Source organism: Lissotriton helveticus, chromosome 12 (genome assembly GCF_964261635.1).
Source record: "Lissotriton helveticus chromosome 12, aLisHel1.1, whole genome shotgun sequence".
Taxonomy (NCBI): domain Eukaryota; kingdom Metazoa; phylum Chordata; class Amphibia; order Caudata; family Salamandridae; genus Lissotriton; species Lissotriton helveticus.
In genome coordinates this window covers 790271991-790291412 of record NC_136073.1, presented here as the reverse complement: position 1 = coordinate 790291412, position 19422 = coordinate 790271991, and the positions used below count along the sequence as shown (strand labels likewise).

The 19422-nt window shown below is 45.9% G+C and overlaps 2 protein-coding genes across 2 annotated transcripts in view; both read right to left on the bottom strand.

Annotated features, from left to right (window-relative positions):
• The window catches only part of UBAP2L (ubiquitin associated protein 2 like), a 775602-nt gene that overhangs the window by 347401 nt on the left and 408779 nt on the right, over positions 1 to 19422 (bottom strand). The window contains exon 22 of the mRNA XM_078668896.1: positions 16214 to 16431. Within this exon, the coding sequence (XP_078525022.1) occupies positions 16214 to 16431 (218 nt within the window). The remainder of the gene's footprint in view (positions 1 to 16213; positions 16432 to 19422) is intronic.
• Positions 4354 to 10110, bottom strand: LOC144799468 (uncharacterized). Its single transcript, XM_078670792.1, has 2 exons — positions 9072 to 10110; positions 4354 to 6022 (listed from the first exon to the last, which is right to left on the bottom strand). Exon 1 carries the CDS (start codon positions 9978 to 9980, stop codon positions 9072 to 9074), a length of 909 nt encoding a protein of 302 aa, XP_078526918.1. The 5' UTR covers positions 9981 to 10110; the 3' UTR covers positions 4354 to 6022.

Sequence of the window (19422 nt, the reverse complement as noted above, 5' to 3'; positions counted from 1 at the left end):
TGCAACACATTACCCATTGGTGATGGAGGGGAGGTGTGGGATGGTTAGGAGACAAAAACCTTCAGGAGTTGTCTTGAATACATTTTTAATCATCTTGTAAGAAACCCATCCAGATGAGGGCAAAAATAGAGCATGAGCTGAAGGTAATACAAATTCTTCTTCACCAAACATGCAGTTTTAGTATCTGAAAAGGGTCTATGAAAGAGCAGTTTAGGACTCTACAACTCATTATTCCAGCTTAAACATCCTCAAGGTGGATACGGACAGGTTATAAAACTGCTAGGTATTGAATGTACCAAGGATTTCCTGTATATGATCAATATTTGAAACAATTACTGTAAGAAAGATTCCATGCAGGAAGGCCACAAGATGAATGCTTTGCTGGAGATTGACCACACATACTTATACACAAAAATGAACTGAAGACGAGAGATTGCAACATGCTCCAAAGGTGTCTTTTGCATACAAGAAAGTTCCAAAAGTAAAATAAACAGCAATACAGGCTCGGAGGATTAAGGAAATTAACGTAAGAAGGTTCTGAAGGGGCACATGCAAAACCTTGGACCAAGATGGTTGACTGGGCAGCACAATCAGATCTATAAACGTCCATTTTTTTGCAGTAGTCTACAAAGACTTATAGATCTTTACACCAGTTGTGGTTTCACTGGGTGAGAATTGATTGATGTACAAATAAAATAGTAATACAACATTTATAATTCCAACACTGGTATTTTACTGCACACATTTCACTTTCTGCTCCAAATATCTGGACTTCAAACACTGGAATACCCCTCACAACTATTTCTACCCGCGATCTCAGCAAAGTCGTTGTCCATGCCCCTTCAACTATTACTTAATGTGGCCTTGAACTTTTTTTAATCCACCTCAGCCAGTCTTTTGAACAACATCTCTTACATACCAATACTCTGGGTTATTGAAAACTTGATAATTAACCAAAAAGCTTCAGAAACTCCATAGTCTAACACAATCAAGTACACTATTGTGACATTAGGAAAAAACTAAAATAAGGCCCACTTTGCTTCAAATGTGAGATCCAGAAAGATATTTGTAATTTCTTTTAATTAGAAGTTTCTGAAATAGACCAGGAAGGCAGAAACAAATGGCAGGCTTGCAGAATGTCTTTACGAGATAGTTACAACTAGTATACCCGGACAGAACTCCTTTCCATAGTTATGTAGACCGACACCGATTAGCAATCCGGAATCTAAACTGGGCATGTTAAGTATCGCATTTCTTTTCACAATCCCTTCTATTGTAGCCAAAATAGCAATGCCATTTCCTCTAGGCACTATATCAACTTTAAATCTTGCGAGCAGCAACTTTCTCCCAGACTTATGTATAGCCTCTTAAATTCTTCGTAACTCAGTCAGTCTCTTAGGTAATGAACCTTGAAATTCTCAACCCAGGTAATGAATATGCTACTTACCAGTATGCATCTGTTCTTGGCATGTAGGGCTGCTAACATTCATATCTAGTGCATAGATCGCCGCCTAGTGTTGGGTCCGGATGATTGCACATTGTTGTCCTGGAATAGTCTTCGAAGTATCACGAGATAGGTGGCTCCTCCCCTGGACTACAGTGCGCATGGGCATCGGCTCCATCCCCAGATTGTTTTTAGCCATTGTGGCAGAGATGGAGTGAAATAGTGTAAAGGATGTCCATGCTAATGATGAATGCAAGAGAGTGTCTGCAGCCGCTACGGGCACCGGGGAGGAGGGCGGGCGATATGAATGTTAGCAGCCCTACATGCCAAGAACAGATGCATACTGGTAAGTAGCATATTCAGTTCGAGGCATGTGGGCTGCTAAATTCATATCTAGTGCATAGAATACACAGCAGTCCCTCCATTAAGGGTGGTTGCCCGTGCCAGCTGCAGAAGCTTGAAAAAGTGTCTTGAGAACAGCCTGTCCCACAGCTGCTTGCTGTTTGGAATGCACATCTACGCAGTAATGCTTGGTAAATGTGTGTGGTGTAGACCATGTGGCTGCTCTACAAATGTCTTCTAAAGGAATGTTCCCCAGGAAAGCCATGGAGGCCCCCAATTTGCGTGTGGAGTGCGCTCTTGGGGGTATTGTTAAAGTGCGTTTAGCCTTTTGATAACAGATTTGAATGCATTTAACAATCTATCTGGCTATTCCTGCCTTGGAAATGGGGTTGCCTTTGTGTTGTGCGGAGAAGGCAACAAAAAGTTGTTGCGTCTTCCTAAAGGGTTGTGTTCTGTCAATGTAGTACATTAGCGCCCTCCTAACGTCTAATGTATGAAGCATTCTTTCTGCCACCGTTTGTGGGTTTTGGAAAAATGCAGGCAGGTCAATAGTTTGGTTGATATGAAACTGTGACACCACCTTTGGAAGGAATTTGGGGTTAGTGCGGAGCACCACCCTGTTAGAATGTATTTGGATGAATGGCTCTTGGATAGTGAGCGCTTGCAGCTCACTAACACGTCTGAGCGACGTGATAGCAACGAGAAAAGCCACTTTCCACGTTAGAAACTGAAGTTCGCATGAGTGCAGTGGCTCGAAAGGTGGGCCCATCAGCCTAGTGAGGACCACATTGAGGTTCCACACAGGAGCTGGTGGAGTTCTAGGAGGAATGACTCGTTTCAGCCCCTCTAGGAAGGCTTTAATGGCAGGCACCCTGAAAACAGAGAGGTGCTGCCGATTCTGGAGATAAGCCGCTATGGCGGATAGATGGATCCGAATGGAAGCGTACGCTAGATTGCATTTGTAAAGATGTAACAAATAGCAGATGATGTTAGGAATGGATGCATCTAGCGGGTTGATATTGTTGTCTGTACAGTAAATGACAAATCGCTTCCATTTTGCAGCATAGCAAGCTCTGGTCGTGGGCTTCCTTGCCTCCCGGATGATGTCCATGCATTCAGGAGGCAGGTTGAGGTAGCCAAATTCTAAGACCTCAGGAGCCAGATCGCCAGATTGAGCTGTTGCGGATCTGGATGCTGAATGTCGCCATGGTTCTGCGTCAAGAGGCTGGGTGTGAGATGCAGCCTTTGATGCGGTACCACGGAAAGTTCCAGAAACGTGGTGTACCATGGTTGGCGTGCCCATGTTGGAGCAACCAGGATGAGCGTCATTGAGTGTTGCTTTAGCTTTTTTGCCACCAGCGGAATGAGAGGCGCTGGGGGAAAAGCGTACGCAAATTTGCCTGACCAGTTCATCCATATCGCATTCCCCTGCGATTCCGGGTGAGGGAACCTGGCGGCAAAGCTTTGGCATTTTGCGTTTTCCCTTGTGGCAAACAGGTCTATCTCTGGATGACCCCACTGCTGGAAGTACGGGTGGAGTACTGATGGATGTATCTCCCACTCGTGCATTTGATGGCTGTATCTGCTGAGCAGATCCGCCATCTGATTGTCCTTGCCGGGGAGGTGTTCCGCCATGAGGAAAATGTTCCTCTGAATGGCCCACTTCCACATGCTCTGAGCCAGATGAGACAGCTGTGTTGAGTGAGTACCTCCCTGTTTTTGGATGTAGTACATGGCTGTCATGTTGTCCGTCCGGATCAACACGACTTTGTTGCACAAATGTACTTTGAAGGACTTCATCGCCATGAAGATTGCCATCAATTCCAGGTAGTTGATGTGCAACTTCTGTTGTTGTGTGGACCACAGTCCCTGCACCGTGTAGTGGAGCACATGAGCTCCCCACCCTTGGAGAGATGCGTCCGTTGTCAGGATAATCTGTGGCACAGGCTCTTGGAACGGTCGTCCCTTGCAAAGGTTGTGTGGATTCCACCAATGCAGAGAGTTGTATGCCCGACCGGTCACCAACACTCGGTCCGTCAGTTGTCCCCGAGCCTGTGTCCACTGATTCGCCAAGCATTCTTGGAGAGGACGCATGTGCAACCTCGCGTGCAGGACTATGAAAATGCAGGAGGCCATCATGCCTATCAACTGCATGAACACTCTCGCTGGCAGGGAGTGTTGCGGTCTGAACCTCTGGATCAGTGACTGAATGCTGTTGATCCTGGCTGGGTTTGGCGGAGCCATAGCAGTCAGGGTGTTTATTGTCGCGCCCAGATACTGCCGCACATGGGCTGGTTGAAGGTGCGACTTTGGGTAGTTGAGCGAGAACCCCAGACTGTGCAGGAGTTGAATAGTGTGGGACATGTCCGCGGCGCACTGTTGTTCCGACTTTGCTTGAACAAGCCAGTCGTCTAGGTACGGGTAGACGTGTATGTTCTGCCTTCTGAGGTGCGCCGCCACTGTCGCCAGACACTTTGTAAACACTCTGGGGGCAGTAGTTACCCCGAAGGGTAGGACTTTGAACTGATAGTGCCTGTTTTGAATGGTGAACCGGAGGTACCGTCTGTGGGATGGGTGGAGTGGGATGTGGAAATAAGCATCCTTGAGGTCTAAGGTTGCTAGGAAGTCCCCTTGATTTAGCAGGGGTAGAATTTGTTGCAGTGTCAGCATGTGAAAATGTTCTGACAGTATGTATATGTTGAGGGGGCGTAGATCCAGAATAGGTCTGAGGGATCCGTCCTTTTTTGGGATGAGGAAGTACAGGGAATAGACTCCTGTGCCTTCCTCTTCCACTGGTACGAGCTCGATTGCACCTTTTTGCAGCATCACCAAGACTTCCTGCTGCAATAAGTGCAAGTGCTCTGCCGACATAGGACGGTGCCTTGGGGGAATGTTGGGAGGAGTGGACGTTAACTCCAAACAGTAACCGTATTGGATAAGTTTTCGCACCCACCTGTCTGTAGTGATGGATGTCCAGACTGGCAGGAAATGCTGGAGTCTCCCCCCGACAGGTGTTGGATGGTCGGGGGGCAGTGACAGAGTCGCTGCTTATTGGAGGCAGAGGAACGTGAGTTGTTGTTTCCTCTGCCCCTGCCCTTGGCACTGTTACCTCTGTATCCTCCTCTACCCTGCTTGGGGTAGGAGGATTGTGCATTTCCCTTTGAAAATTGTGATTGTTGACCCAAGTGTCCTCTGGTAACACCACGTGCTCCTGAGCGACGAAAAGTGCCGCCCCTGAACTGTTGTGACTGAAGTGCCCCCATGGACTTCGCAGTCTCGTTGTCTCTTAATCTTTTCAAGTGTGGTGTCTACATCTGGGCCAAACAGTCTGTCAGGATTGACGGGCTGGTTGAGGATAGTAGTTTGGATGTCAGGCTTAAATCCAGATATACGAAGCCAAGCTTGTCGCCTCAGCATGACGCTAGTGTTAATTCCCCTAGCCGCTGTGTCAGCCACATCAAGTGCACATTTTATTGCAGCGTTTGATATAAGCTTTCCCTCTTGTATGAGCATTTCTGCTGCTTCTTTATACTCATCAGGTAGATGTTGAAGGAGCTGTTCTAGGGTGTCGTAATGCGCCCTATCGTAACGCGCCAACAGTGCCTGTGTGTTCGCTATACGCCATACATTGGCAGCCTTCACAGCCACTTTTTTGCCAGATGCCTCAAGCACTTTCGACTCCTTGTCAGGGGGAGGAGCTTCACCCGTAGTTTGGGAGTTCGCCCTTTTGCGGGCATTGGCGACCACCAACGAGTCTAGAGGCAACTGTCCTCGAATATATGCAGGATCTCCAGGTGCTGGCCTGTATTTTTTCTCGATACGTGGGTTCACCACTCTTGCCCTGGTTGGTTCCTTAAAGATCTCTGGGGCATGTTTAAGGACACCTTTGAGCATAGGAAGAATTTTAACTGTTCTTTCAGAGACAGAGAAAGTGTCAAACAGGAAATCTTCCTCCACCGGGTCAGCATGCATGTCCACATTATGATTTCCCGCTGCCCGTTCGATTAAAGCATTAAATGCTGCAGAATCCTCCGTTGGAGATGTACGCGGCCCAAAACCTTGTGGATCTTGTACCACCTGCTGGCCACCTTGGTCCCCAGTGTCGTCATATGTGTCCTGCTGAACATCAGGGTCATTGTCCACTGGGAAATTGTATTGGTCGTCTTCCTCATCATCCTCTCCCCCTGATTGGTTTGGGGAAGGTGATGGACTTCTTCTGGGTGGTGGTAGGATAGGCTCAACAAGCATTTACAATGCAACGGTTTCGCCTTTGCCAAAGTTAGAGCTATTGGCATTGTATCCCGAGCGACTATAAGTGATGTGATAGTCCATCAAAGACTGTCAGCAGTAAATACATCAGTGCATTAGGCAGGGTTGCTAGCAGTAAAGTAAATAAACACTATAAATTTGCATTGTATCTACATTGCTTATGCATAACAGCCATAGCAGCAGTCACCATGCACCAGGGTAACAATATGAGTGATACATCTCTCCAACTTAAATAACAGCTTTAAATTTATTTTGAAGATGTAAATGCTTTTTCTCCAAACATCACCCTGTCAGTTCTGAAAACACACACATTTTCGTCTCAAATATATGCATTTAAATTTTGACAAACTAATAAAATGTCGACCAAGCAAAGGCTTTCATGTTTAGTAGGCTGCACATAAGAGAACTACTCATTGGTAGGCGGCGAGCTACTGGTAGCTCACAAGCCACTTGTTGGAGATGCCAGGTTTAAGTAGAAGGGAAAGCACTGTTGTGGAACTTGGCTGGTTCAATGGACTATGGGAAATAGGGTGGCCACTGTCAGTCCTGGTCTGAGGCTAGATTTACAGTACAGAGAAAGGGGAGGTGAAAGGCCAGGCCATGGCTATTCTGAAAACGTTGCACCAAGGGTTACACGCCCTCTGTATCACGATCACCCGTCCCCTCACTTGCTTGTTCACTCTCTCTACACTCCTCCGAATCTCTTCCGTTTCTATCGCGATCTCCCATCTGCTCACCCCCCTCTCTAAGTCTTTTCCCCGTCGCTCTCTCTCTTCCCCTCTATTCACTCTCCCCTCTCTTCTTCGCCGCCCCTCTCTCTCCGGCGTTATTCTATTTCTATCCTGCAAGCCTCTCTTCTTGTTCCGCGGTATCCATCGGGGATTCACCTGTTATCGAGCGAAGCTGGCCTGCTCAAAACTTTTGGATTCCAGCGTACCGCAGCAGCCCAGTGAGTACTGACCAGCGGTACCAGTGGGGTCTACAGTATGAGCACAGGAGCACTTGCAACTCTACAGTTTGATTTCACACGTGCAGGAGCGCGCTGTCAATACTACATATTGTCGAGCGTAGGAACGCTTACATTCCTGCATTTATTTTCACACCTGCAGGAGCGCGTTGTCCTTTGTTGCCAATTGAGTGAGCACAGGAGCGCTCACCTTCACACATTTTATTTCTCACGCGCAGGAGCGCATTATCATATCTACCTATTGTGCAAGCGCAGGAGCCCTTGCATTCCTGCATTTGTTTTCACAAGCGCAGGAGAGGGTTGTCATTTGTTGCCGTTTGGGTGAGTGCAGGCGTGTTCACATTTACACATGTAAATACACATCAAATATAGCTCTTAAGCACAGGCATCTGTGGCCGAACCAAACTTGCGCACCTCTGGATCTCCCCGCTACAGAGCAGCAATTATTCCCGCGAAACCGCACCCCGACCAACAGTAGCCTGGCCTCTGTCAAGCCATTTACAAAATATATATTTTCCGCGTCCATGGTTTTGTTTGACAAAAGAACGACCGGATACCCAGAGGATGTTACGCAACCGAGCGGCAACCGACAGGCCAGCAAACGGGCATGGTTGCGGACCCTCCGCCCCGACCCCCACCATCCCGACGGGGGCACCCGAACCGGAAGAAACGGCACGCCAAAACTGAGGACACCACCACCACTGGCGAAACACTCCGTCCCCGCACGGGCGGTGCAAACAGCCGTCCCAGCACGGGCGGTGGAAACAGCCTATCGTGCCTGCCCGTGAACCCCGATGGCCAAATATAATATTTTATGTACCGTTTCTAAGCACTGTAGACCTCAGCAGCAATACTAAATGCGTCGCTCCCCCCTCGGGATCCCCACTAGTGATATGCGTAACACTTCAGGGGCAGTCAGCAGAGGCAAAGCATTTCCCGAGGCAAAGCATTCCCCGAGGCATCACCCCAAAATGGCCCCTGGGGGTGGGGGGTTCACACTCCGTCACACACCCTCCCGACCGCCGCACACTCCGCGCTCAAGACAAGTATGACCCAGTCACCCTCCCTCGGTGCCGCTGATAAATCTGCCGCACGAAAACAACACCAGCATGAGGGGCGGGGGTTCGCGGATCTCTCCGGCCCCGACCAACAACACCAGTACTTTCAACACCCACACGGAGCCACAAAAGGAAAAGGGGGGCCCACCGCCACAGTGCCAACACTCACCAGAATGAACACGACGCAAGACAGATCAGCGCAGAGCAGCCAGGGACGTACAATGCAGTGTAAACAGGGACACTATTCCTAAAAGTATGAGTGGGGCGAGCGAAAAAGCATCCCTCAAAGAAAAAGGTGAAGAGAGAACCAAGAGACGATAAAGCAGAGGAGTGAACTCTGCTGGGAGGGAGGAAAAACATCACATGAAACAATGTGGGAGTGAACATATTCGAAATCGGACAATAAGCTATCCGCAGTAGTGAAAGACTAGAAAAAGTAACAAGCACCACGAGCACAGGGAGGGAGGGTGGCGGGAACGGGCACAGGACAGGGGGGGGGGGGGCGGGAAGCGGGCGGGAAAGGACCCGAGCCGAGCTCCAGAAACAAATCCCTTTCACACGGGGAGGGGGCGGGAGGGGGAGGAGGGGGCGGGAAGGCAAGATTTAACACGCACTCACCAGGGCTTCCTCCGGCGGCCGTGGTCGAAAAACGGGAAACGTGCACAGGACAGCGAGGAGGGGGGACAGCGGGGAGGGGGGACAGCGGGGAGGGGGGACACAGAGTAAGGCAGGACAGCAGCAAGCACGGCCCGGCCGGACCAGATTCGGGGGCGTTCCCGGCTGACGTCGCGTGACGTCGGCAAAAGCCAAAGAATCTCGGGAACGCCCCCGAATCTGGTCCGGCATTGACGGACAGGCCCCTCGTCCAATGGCTAGGCTCCATTTATGGAGCCAGCCAATGAATGACGAGGGCCGACCCAAAGCCACACTACAGTTCTCATAAGATTTCTCCTGCGCAAAAGCTGCTTGCGCAGCTTTTTGCAGTCGAAACCTAAAAAGGGCAGGAATGTCCTGTGCCGGCTTCTTTTTCTTCAGTGGAATAACATAGGATTCCAGTGGTTGGGAAGAGATCTTCCTTTTGTAACGGGTCAGTTTCCCTGTTTGGGCATTGATGTAATGCTGAGTCTTGTTCTGAGGCTTGAAGCGTCGAAGGAGCCGAAGTCTTTGGCACCGATTTAGGTGCAAATGCCTTTGGTGGCACCTTTGGTGGAAGAGTGTAAATAAGCTTGGTTGATGACTTTAGAGGAGTGTCAACCTCTTTTGGAGCCGATGGCGTGGGAGCCGTCGCCGACAAAGTCTTTTCTCGAATCCTTTTCAGAGAGTCGGTGACTTGTTTAGTGAAGGAGGCGGAGGGTGTCGAAGCCGACGTTCGGTGTCCGGTGGCGTCTGAGTCCCTCGGTGTCGACGGTATTTGCGTCGACGATTCTTCAGCTGCAACGTGGCGCGGCTCCGTTGTAGGCTTTGGCGCCGATGCTGCATTTCCGACATCTTTGTGCCGATGCGTAGTGGTTGCGGCCTTCGGGTCGTGGCCTGTAGTCGATTTTTGTTCGACGGGGCGTTTAGTTGACGGCGCCGTAGGAGCGTCTGAAGGCGTGTGAACAGACTTCGACGTCCGTGCCGGAGCAACAGAGGCCGACTCTTGACGGACGGCCTTCTTGGAGGATGAGTCCTTGTGCACCTTCTGCGGCGCCGTTGGCTCGATAACCTTCTTCGACTTCTGTGGACCGGAGGTGGACGGAGTCGATGAAGGAGCAGGCTTTGATATTTTTTGTGGGACGTCGGCCATCTTAGATGTTGTCGAGTCCGTTATTTTCAGTTTCGTTTTCTGCTGGACGTCGGCCATTTTAGGTGTTGTCGAATCCGCTTGTTTCGGTTTCGATTTTGCCTGGACGTCGGCCATCTTGGGTGTGGTAGAAACCGATGTTTTCGGTTTCGATACGTTGGATGGCGGCTCCGCTTGAGTGTCCGTGGCCGGGCTAGAATGCGGGGCCGGGGATAGCGGTGCAGGGTCGTGGGTAAGGCCGAGTGGCGATCCCGTGACCTGAGCCTGTGTAATATAGACGTCGGGGCATAGCTCTTCCTCTGAGCTATCTTCCGCGGCCCCAAAAACTTCTTCGTCGTCCCCTACCTCCTCGACGTATTCAATGTCCTGGTCCCGTCCTTCGACCTGTTCCTCGGGATCGGACTGGACCTCCGTTGACGGTGGCGAAATTTGGAGGTGATGGCTACCGCCTTCCTCCGCAGGGTCGTCGAATATGTTGTCGGGTGCCGGTGTCGCTCGCTGGGCCTCGAGGCGCGCCGCGCTCCGATGCTTGAGCGTCTTCTTTGACCTGAATTTTGAGCAGGCCATGCAATCGTCTTCATTGTGGTCCGGTGACAGGCATTTATTACAGACCGGATGCACATCGATGTGTGGATATTTGGATCCACAGACGGGGCAGAACTTAAACGGGCTCCGCTCCATGTTAAGGTCGTCGTGTCTTGCTGCGACGAGAGGGCCTCGAAGTGCGAAGAGTAACTAGACTCCGTAGATTTCCGGCTCAGAGAGTCGGACGACGCTCGAGACCGTGCGCAAACAATACCGACGCTGGTAACGAAGGCCTTTTGGCCTTAAGAACAAAGTTTATCGGTTCCGACACGGAGACGTCGAGAACCACATCCGAACCCAATTGCGGAAAAAAACAATCTGGGGATGGAGCCGATGCCCATGCGCACTGTAGTCCAGGGGAGGAGCCACCTATCTCGTGATACTTCGAAGACTCTTCCAGGACAACAATGTGCAATCATCCGGACCCAACACTAGGCGGCGATCTATGCACTAGATATGAATTAGCAGCCCAAAAGCCTCGAACTCATGATGCTCACCTACATTGATATGGCAAGTCGGATGTTACAGTATATTTGTACATGACTGTAGTGATGTGTGATGCCACCAACAGCCCAAATGAGAGTACATTGTGAGCAACTGAACTCTTAATGGGGCGGCAATATTTCCTGGGAAAATCACCCCCATGGCAGCAATGTCTTCGGACACCTTAAGCAAACTTCTAATGTAAGCGGTTACTGGCATCTGTGGGGGTCTCTAAAAAGAACAAACTATTGAAGCTTTTGAGTCAGGGAGTGTCCCAAAGAAACGAAATAGAAAGGGCAAAGAGTAAGCAATGAAAGATTGACCCTTATGGCACAAAAGCAACCGCACACCACAAATGCCAGAAGCAAGCAGTATGAAGGATAAGAGGCATTAGATGCTGGGCAGTGCGCAATTAGCAAGGTGCCCATAGACACAAAGGCATACAACACCCATGCACATTCCTTAGCATGTATACATTTCAAGCCAAGGCCAGTTATTAAATAAGCAACAAAACTGCACAATAATCTGAAAGAAATCTTATGGAAAACGGAGAGTGGTTTGCGCCTATACAGAAATAAGTTAGAAACCTAGGACATCTACAAAATGTAATGAATCACTGATATTTTGCATATCTCTGGTAAACAGGTCTAGAAAATTCTCTCATAGGGGTATTACCCAAAAATGGGAAAATTAGCTTTCAAATGTATGAAGTTTGATGCAGTCATTAAAACCGAAGCACTACAAGGCTGTCTATAGCAAAGTATCAGTTAAACTATTGAAATGACAAAACATCTTTTGCCATTAATTATAATGTATACACAAAGGACAACTCTTATGGGCCAAACCTACTGCACAGAACAAAATCAGTAAGGAAATTAAAGTTACAGTCACTAAGTGTAGGGCTGGGATTGCAACAAAGATATGGAAAAAGGCACAACATACAATCACATCAATACCCTATGCAGCTGTTCTTCACATTACCGAAGACCAAGGGAAATAAAATACAAAGCTGGTAAAAAAAATCGAACATAATATAACATTGATCAATACTTGCATACTTTAAACAATACATCCAAGAAACTGATTTCTAGCAGTTTATCGAGAGTGCCTTCAGAAGTAGCTGCTTGTTGCAGACCACAAGGCTTTCACGCCACTAGGTATGTGGTGCCATTAAATGCCTCAAAGCTAAAAGACTATGATCAGAAACTAATAATACTTTTAAACAATGGTGAGTAAAAGTTAGATATCTTTATAATGAATCACCAAGACTAAACCTCAATCGCAAAGGGTCTATTTTTCAGTAAAATAAAAAATAAATTAAAAGGGGGAAAAAACAAGTGTACTGAACAATGAGTATTCACTACCTAGATAGTGCAGTAAGAACTTTAATTTATCTTGCTTTATCAAAATGATTTGACACTTCTGAAAAATCCAAGGACTCAAGAGACCCGAAAAATGGAGAAAATAATTAGAACTTAATTTCATCATGCAGCCTAAATTGCTGTCAATCATAACTGAAAAATTCTGCTGGGTTCATAACCATTTTCAATAGCATATCAATCAAGAAACCTTCACTTGCAGAATAGAAATGTCAGAAGCAAAGAGACTGCAGCACACAGCAAGGCCTTACAAATAAGTACAGTAAATGGTGAGAATAGAACGTGTTTGGGTGTATAGTCTACCAAAGCACATATGCTGCACAAACAACCTAAGTCGCCCACAGTTTGTTCCAGTATCTATCTGAAGGTAGCAGTATTTCCCAGGGTTCAAAAGAGTAAATTAATTCCACTCACATTTGAAGCGCTGCATCATCAGAACCAACGGATGCCAAGCATGTTCACAATACAGAATCCAAATCTCACTAACTGAAAGTGCTGGAGCCAGATGAAGCAAGTCCACAGCAACAAAAGGCATGCAGGTATGAGGAGTACGTTTTCATCAAGTTCATTATAAAGTGTATTTGGTAATGGGTGGTCCCATAAGGCTGATCAGTCATAATATGAAGAAACATTTCAACATATGAATCCAGCTTCAGACAATTTCAGAAGCAACGAAAAAATAGGTCTGTAAAGGTCAACTGAGTGTGCAGTTGTGTAGCAAGAGAAATATCCAGATAAGATGTGCGATGTTCCATTCCAACACAGGCGACAGAAAACTGAAGTCACTTCCTTTCCAATCCACTGATTTGCCAAGCTTTTAATCGTGCTCAGGCTCCAAAATGTTGACCTTGAAGTGATGAAACCGGGTTTGTAGGGTGAATAAACTGTTGGCTGATTCCAATTTGGAAAACCTCAAGCACTCAAGAGTTTGACCCAAGTAAGATTTAGTACAGCCCTCCAATTATAGTTCCATTGTGATCAATAATACAAAATAGGCTATTACATGGAAGACTGCTTCACAGGTAGTAATGGCTTACATTAGCCAGACTTTTATTATCCAATTTATCTCAAACTTGGAACTACATTTTGAAACCTGTGTAAATATTCTCTTTAGGTTCTGAAACAGATGCTTAAGAACAAATTGACTCGAGATGGAGAACTACACTACTTTTACAAGAGCAACCCTACAATGAACAAAATAGGATTCACAGCTTGACATTTTACGTCAGTGAGGTCTCCAATAATGAAAAGGTGGGGGCGGGGCTGGTCAAGAAAACATTGCATTCAATGCTTAAGTGTAGCGGACAAGTAGAATTTGCTAGACCGCTTTGGTTTAAAGATCTCTAGCTGCAACTCAGCAGCGAGGGGAAACCCCAAACAGAAGTGTTTGGACTAAATCAAGTAGGAAAACCACTAATGGACAGGGGCGATCCAAAATAGTTAACAAGCGATAGTATTTCTTTCAAAGAAAAGGCCTTAGCACAAACTGGGTCCTAAATCGGGGTAAGTTTTGAAAAAGCAGTATCTGCAATTAGTTTGGAGTGGGTGATTGGTTGCTCTAAACAGGAGGTGGGGTGGACTTAATGATTGCACAATTTAAAATAATCTCAACTAAGGGGAATTCTAGATGTTAGATTCAGGATTCTTACAAAACATTCTACATGAATGGATTAAAGAAAAACTCAAAAAGCAGCCAGAAATTCTATGCAAGGGGGGAGGTGTAGAGGGTAGTAGGGATACAAACTCCATCTAAGAGACTATTTAAGTGATGGACAAAGTATTCAGAGTTCAAAATTGTTTTTTGGAACTCCATGAAATACAAGGGGGTTATTAGTGGTTTCCTAATAATTTTTTTATTAATGAATACTAAGTGGAAAAGTTAATTACCCTTTTCTAATGCCTCAACAACCTGATCACTATCAATGGTCGACTAGAAGACTGGGTGAAGCAGCCAAATAACCCATTCTCTATTTTCCCATGCACCCAATTTTGAAACCCAACAACTCCATTCTCCCCCAGCCCAAAATAAAAAAGAATCCCAGAAAAGTTATTAAAGGAGTTCAACAAGTAGTAACTTCATTTAGCACAATTGTAGTTGTGTGTCCCCTGGGACAGACCAGTTGGGTTTGTCCAACATATAGGCAAAAAAACATGTTTTAACACGCCTCTACACAATACGCCTCCCACACCAAAAATGTTTTGCAAATCACTGTTTAAAGGTTCTAGGTGTGTTCAACCTATTCATTCCCAGAATCCCACACTTCACAAAGTACTTCCTGCTTTTACGAGGCAAGCAACACCTCACTACAACAGTCACAAACTTCGATGGGAAGTTTAACAGCTGACATCCCAAGAGTTTCCAGCCACCCTGATACGATGAACTCCTGAAATGCTGTAAATCACTGACTCAACTCCATGGTACAAGCAAAGTCTTCCTAGTCTTTTTATTCTGTGAAAGACCCACCATAAAAATCTAGAAAACATTCACGGCGGCTGCAGGAAACCGGAATCAGTCTGTAAATGGAACACTAATGGCAGATGCCCGATTAGGGAATCTAAAGTCTACTTCCCATACCCAGCAAATGTCTCCAGTAAGAGCAATCCTTGGATGACTTGGGCAGTTTGATTCATAATCCTTTTATTGTTTCTTTACATATTTACAATCATAAAACAAAGTTAATACATTAACAACAAAAAACGCTCCTGAGAACAAAGGGCGTCCACTTGAAAATGGTTGATGAGGCTTGAAGCACAGGGAGTACGAGAAAAAATATCCTACACTTAACCCTGCAAAATCAGCAGCCAATGTGTTTGTGAAGTGCAATCCATTACAAGACAACCTGAAGCACACATCTCCTATACTGAAGGAGGCTAGGGAGCAGCTCCCCATTCAGAGAAAGGAGCAATCGTAGCAGCAGTGAACAGGTTATGTTTCTTCTTGGGCTGGGTGTGAGACAGACAGGAAAACTCAATTGCAATGGAGCATCTGTCCAATAGCAGAGGTGCCCAGCCCAGGTAGTTTCAATGTGTGTATTTATAAGAAATGGCGTACAAACCATGTTTCTGGATAACGACGGATCATGCTAAAAAGCAGCATTTTGAAGTTATCATTTAGCACATTAGAGAATAAAAAGCATACTAGGTTTTTATGTCCCACGAAGGCACTTAAATGGGAGGGGATGGATATGAGAAGGTTAAGGGGTGAGACCAGGTCAAAACGAACATCTCACTCACCTTTCGAGAGTTACCAACAGAATTTAGCTCTAATACATATTTAAGTAAAGTGCCTATTTATATCACAATGTATGAGAATATTCCCCCTATGAGAAAATGCAAGTTGGTTTGGAACTGTTGCAAAGGACCAGAGAAACTTTGCATCTATGGAAAGATGTGAGCTGCATCCAGCAGCTTTTGTGACTAAGCCTCAGTGGGTGAGAGGGTATGATAAGATCGGGCGACAGTCATTTCAGTCGTTTGCAAAATGGGATACCTAGAAGTCCTGCAGGCTACTGACTGGACTACATGGATACCTATATGAGTACTGTAGGCTTTGGCATCTCAGCAGCAAAGTTCAATATACAAGCGGAGGTGCCCTCAGCCAAGTAACAACTCAGATAGAGAACCCAGAATCTACAGAACCAGTAAGGTGCACTTTGCTGGCCCTTTCATATATCAAAAACACACTGCTTCATTAATACATGGTAAGAAAAACATCTAGCATTGTGACCTTTATAAAGTATACTGTTCCAGAGTCCACTAAAAATTTCAGTCCAGGACATCTCCACAGTAAGTCTTCCCCCATTTTCACACCAACCTGCTTGAAGGAGATAACCCCACTTATTTCCACCCTGACACTTTTACAGTTCTGGACAATCTTCGAAACTATTGGAAATGCAGACTCACAGGGAACATGGCGGGCCCGTACTGGAAGGTGCTGGGCAGCCCTGGTACCCCTGTGTAGTATGGCATGCTGGCGTAACTGTAGCCGGGTGGCAGAGCCGGGTTCAGGAATGTCTGTTGCGTTGTGTGGTGGGCCTGGCTGGGGCTCTGCTGGGGCTGGGCTAGAGTTGTAGCAGGAGCCGGAGAAGAGGCATCACCACGCCCAAACTTTGAGAGGTCACCTGGAATACAGAAACAAAATAGAAGTTTAAGAATACACCAATATTTCACCATACCCCATTTCATTGTAAATATATATTTTTATATTATACATGTTTGCATTCTTTTATTGCTCAAAATGCAGTGGCGTAAAAAAACATTCAACAGTGAAACATTTAATGTGGAACAAATGTCACATTTCTGGAAAAATACAATTTCATCATCCTAACAGCCCCAAGTCACTCTGTAGAGCTTTACAGATATCAGGCAATCTAGGTTTATGGTGTATGGATTAACATATTAAGCATTCATATTATATAAATTATGCAGTAAATTAAAAATCTTATGTAGGAAAGAACCTCTTGTATGACCAAGCCTTTTGACTGATACTACTGGTTTAACTGTAATGCACTTGGACCAGCTGTCCATGTGCTCCGACCCTCAAAGAATGTGTAAAATTGGATAATACTAGATTGGCTCATTTAAATTCTGTACAACTCCCTAGTATAGGACACAAGAGGTATCCAAAATTAGTAAATTAAATGTCACTAATGGATTGAAGCACTCAATTGCGCCAGTGCTACAGTGACCAGCTGAAAGGAAAATACTAACCAGTATGCATCTCTTCTTGGCATGTAGAGCTGCAGATACACACTATGCATAGATCGCCATCTCGTGTTGGGCCGGATGTTTGAAGTTTGTTATTATCTTGTAAAAGTCTTTGGAAGTCACGAGTTGGGTGACTCCTCCTTTGGACAATGGTGCGCGTGGGCATCAACTCCATCTTCAGATTGTTTTGTCGCCAAAAAGGGAAATGGTAGAGTTTTGTGAGAACAGAAAGATGTCCATGTATGTTGTATCTAAATAAGATAATGCTGGAACAGATAAATGTAGCCTGGGAGGTGGGTGGGCGTGTGTGAATCTGCAGCTCTACATGCCAAGAACAGATGCATACTGATAAGTAGCATTTTCCGTTCAAAGCATATGAGCTGCAGATCACACGCTATGCATAGATTGCATAGCAGTACTTTCCCTTTAGCGGCAAGTACCAGTATCTGTTGCAGTAGTTTGAAATAGTGTTTTGAGCACAGCTTGGCCCTCACTAGCTTGTTTTGCTTGCACATCTAAACAATAGTGTTTTGTGAATGTGTGCAGTGTAGACCATGTAGCTGCTTTGCAGATATCATCTAAGGCAATGTTTCCTAGAAATGCCATGGAAGCCCCTATTTTGCGAGTGTAATGCGCTTTAGGGGAATTGAAAGTGTACGCTTTGCTTTTTGATAGCAAATTTGTATACATTTGACATTCCACCTTGCTATTCCAGACTTTGATATGGGATTGCCTTTATGTGGTGGTGAAAAGGAAACAAAAAGCAGTTTTGTTGTGTGAAAAAGTTTTGTTCTATCAATGTAGTAAAGAAGTGCTCTTTTTACATCTAAAGTATGAAGAGCTCTTTCTGCTACTGTTTGTGGTTGCGAGAAGAAGACTGGCAACTCTACCGATTGGTTGAGATGGAAGGGAGAAATAACCTTTGGAAGGAATATGGGATTTGTTCTAAGAACCACTTAGTTATGATGGAGTTGTAAAAATGGTTCTTGAATAGTTAGTGCCTGTAGCTCACTGACAGAGGTGATAGCCACAAGGAAAGCAACTTTCCATGTAAGAAATTGTAGCTCACATTTATGTAGAGGTTCAAATGGAGAACCCATTAACCTAGTGAGGACGAGGTTTAAATTCCACACTGGAGAGGGTGGTACTCTGGGAGGAATTATTCTTTTGAGGCCTTCCATGAAAGCTTTAATGGCAGGTACTCTGAACAATGACAGATGTCTGTTTTGCAGGTAGGCTGCTAAAGCAGCCAGATGTAATCTAATTGATGTATAAACTAGATTACATCTTTGAAGATGTAGTAGGTAACATGTTTTGGATAGACGCATCTAGAGGATTGATTGTGTTATTGTTACAGTATATTACAAATCTTTTATATTAGGCTGCGTAGCAGGATCTAGTGATGGGGCGTGTAGCTTATTTGATGTCTCATACATTCAGGTGGAAGAATAAGGTATCCAAATTCTAAGACTTCAGGAGCCAGATCACTAGGTTGAGCTGTGCTGGATGTGGGTGTCTGATCTCTCCATTGTTCTGTGTTAACAGTTGTGGGGAGAGATATAGTTTTTGATGGGGAACCACTGATAGTTCCAGCAAGGTTCTGTACCATGGCTGTCTGGCCCATGTTGGAGCAACTAGGATCAGTGTTAGTGATTGTTGTTGCAGCTTGCGTACCACTAGTGAAATGAGTGAGAGGCGGAAAAGCGTACACAAATCTGCCTGACCAGTTCATCCATATCGCAATGCCTTTGGACAATGGGTGTGGATATCTGTCGGCGAAGCTTGGGCATTTTGTGTTTAAATGTGTGGCGAAGAGATCCATGTCTGGATGCCCTCAGATTTGAACAAATGGTTGAAGGACTTATGGGTGAAGTTCCCACCCGTGGATTTGTTGAGTCTGACTTCTTAACAGATCTGCCATCTGATTCTGTATTCCTGGAAGATGTTGGGCTAAGAGGAATGTTTTGAGGAATTGCCCATCTCCATATACTCTGTCCTAGTTGAGAGCTGCAGTGTGTCGTCCCCGCTCCCCCCCCTGCTATTGTAGATAATACATTGCTGTTATATTGTCCGTCCGGACTAAAAAGAGCTTTGTTTGATGTATGTTTCTGAAATGCTTTTAATGCCAGGAATATATTGCTAGTAGCTCCAAATTATTGATGTGGAGTAGCTTTTGCTGTGTTGTCCACCTGCCTTGTATGGTGTGATGTAGTAGATGAGCTCCCCAGCCGGTGAGCGAGGAGTCTGCTGTTGACACGATTTGTGGAACCGGCTCTAGCAACGGTCGCCCTTTGGAAAGGTTTTGGGTGTTCCACCACTGCAGAGTGATGTTTGCAGCCGTCCACCAACACCAGATCTGTTAACTGACCTTGAGATTGGTTCCACTGACGTGCTAAACATTCCTG

Excerpts from the sequence above, each read along its gene's own strand:
- LOC144799468 (XM_078670792.1), bottom strand. The coding sequence starts at position 9,980 with ATGGCCGACGTCCAGGCAAAATCGAAACCGAAACAAGCGGATTCGACA.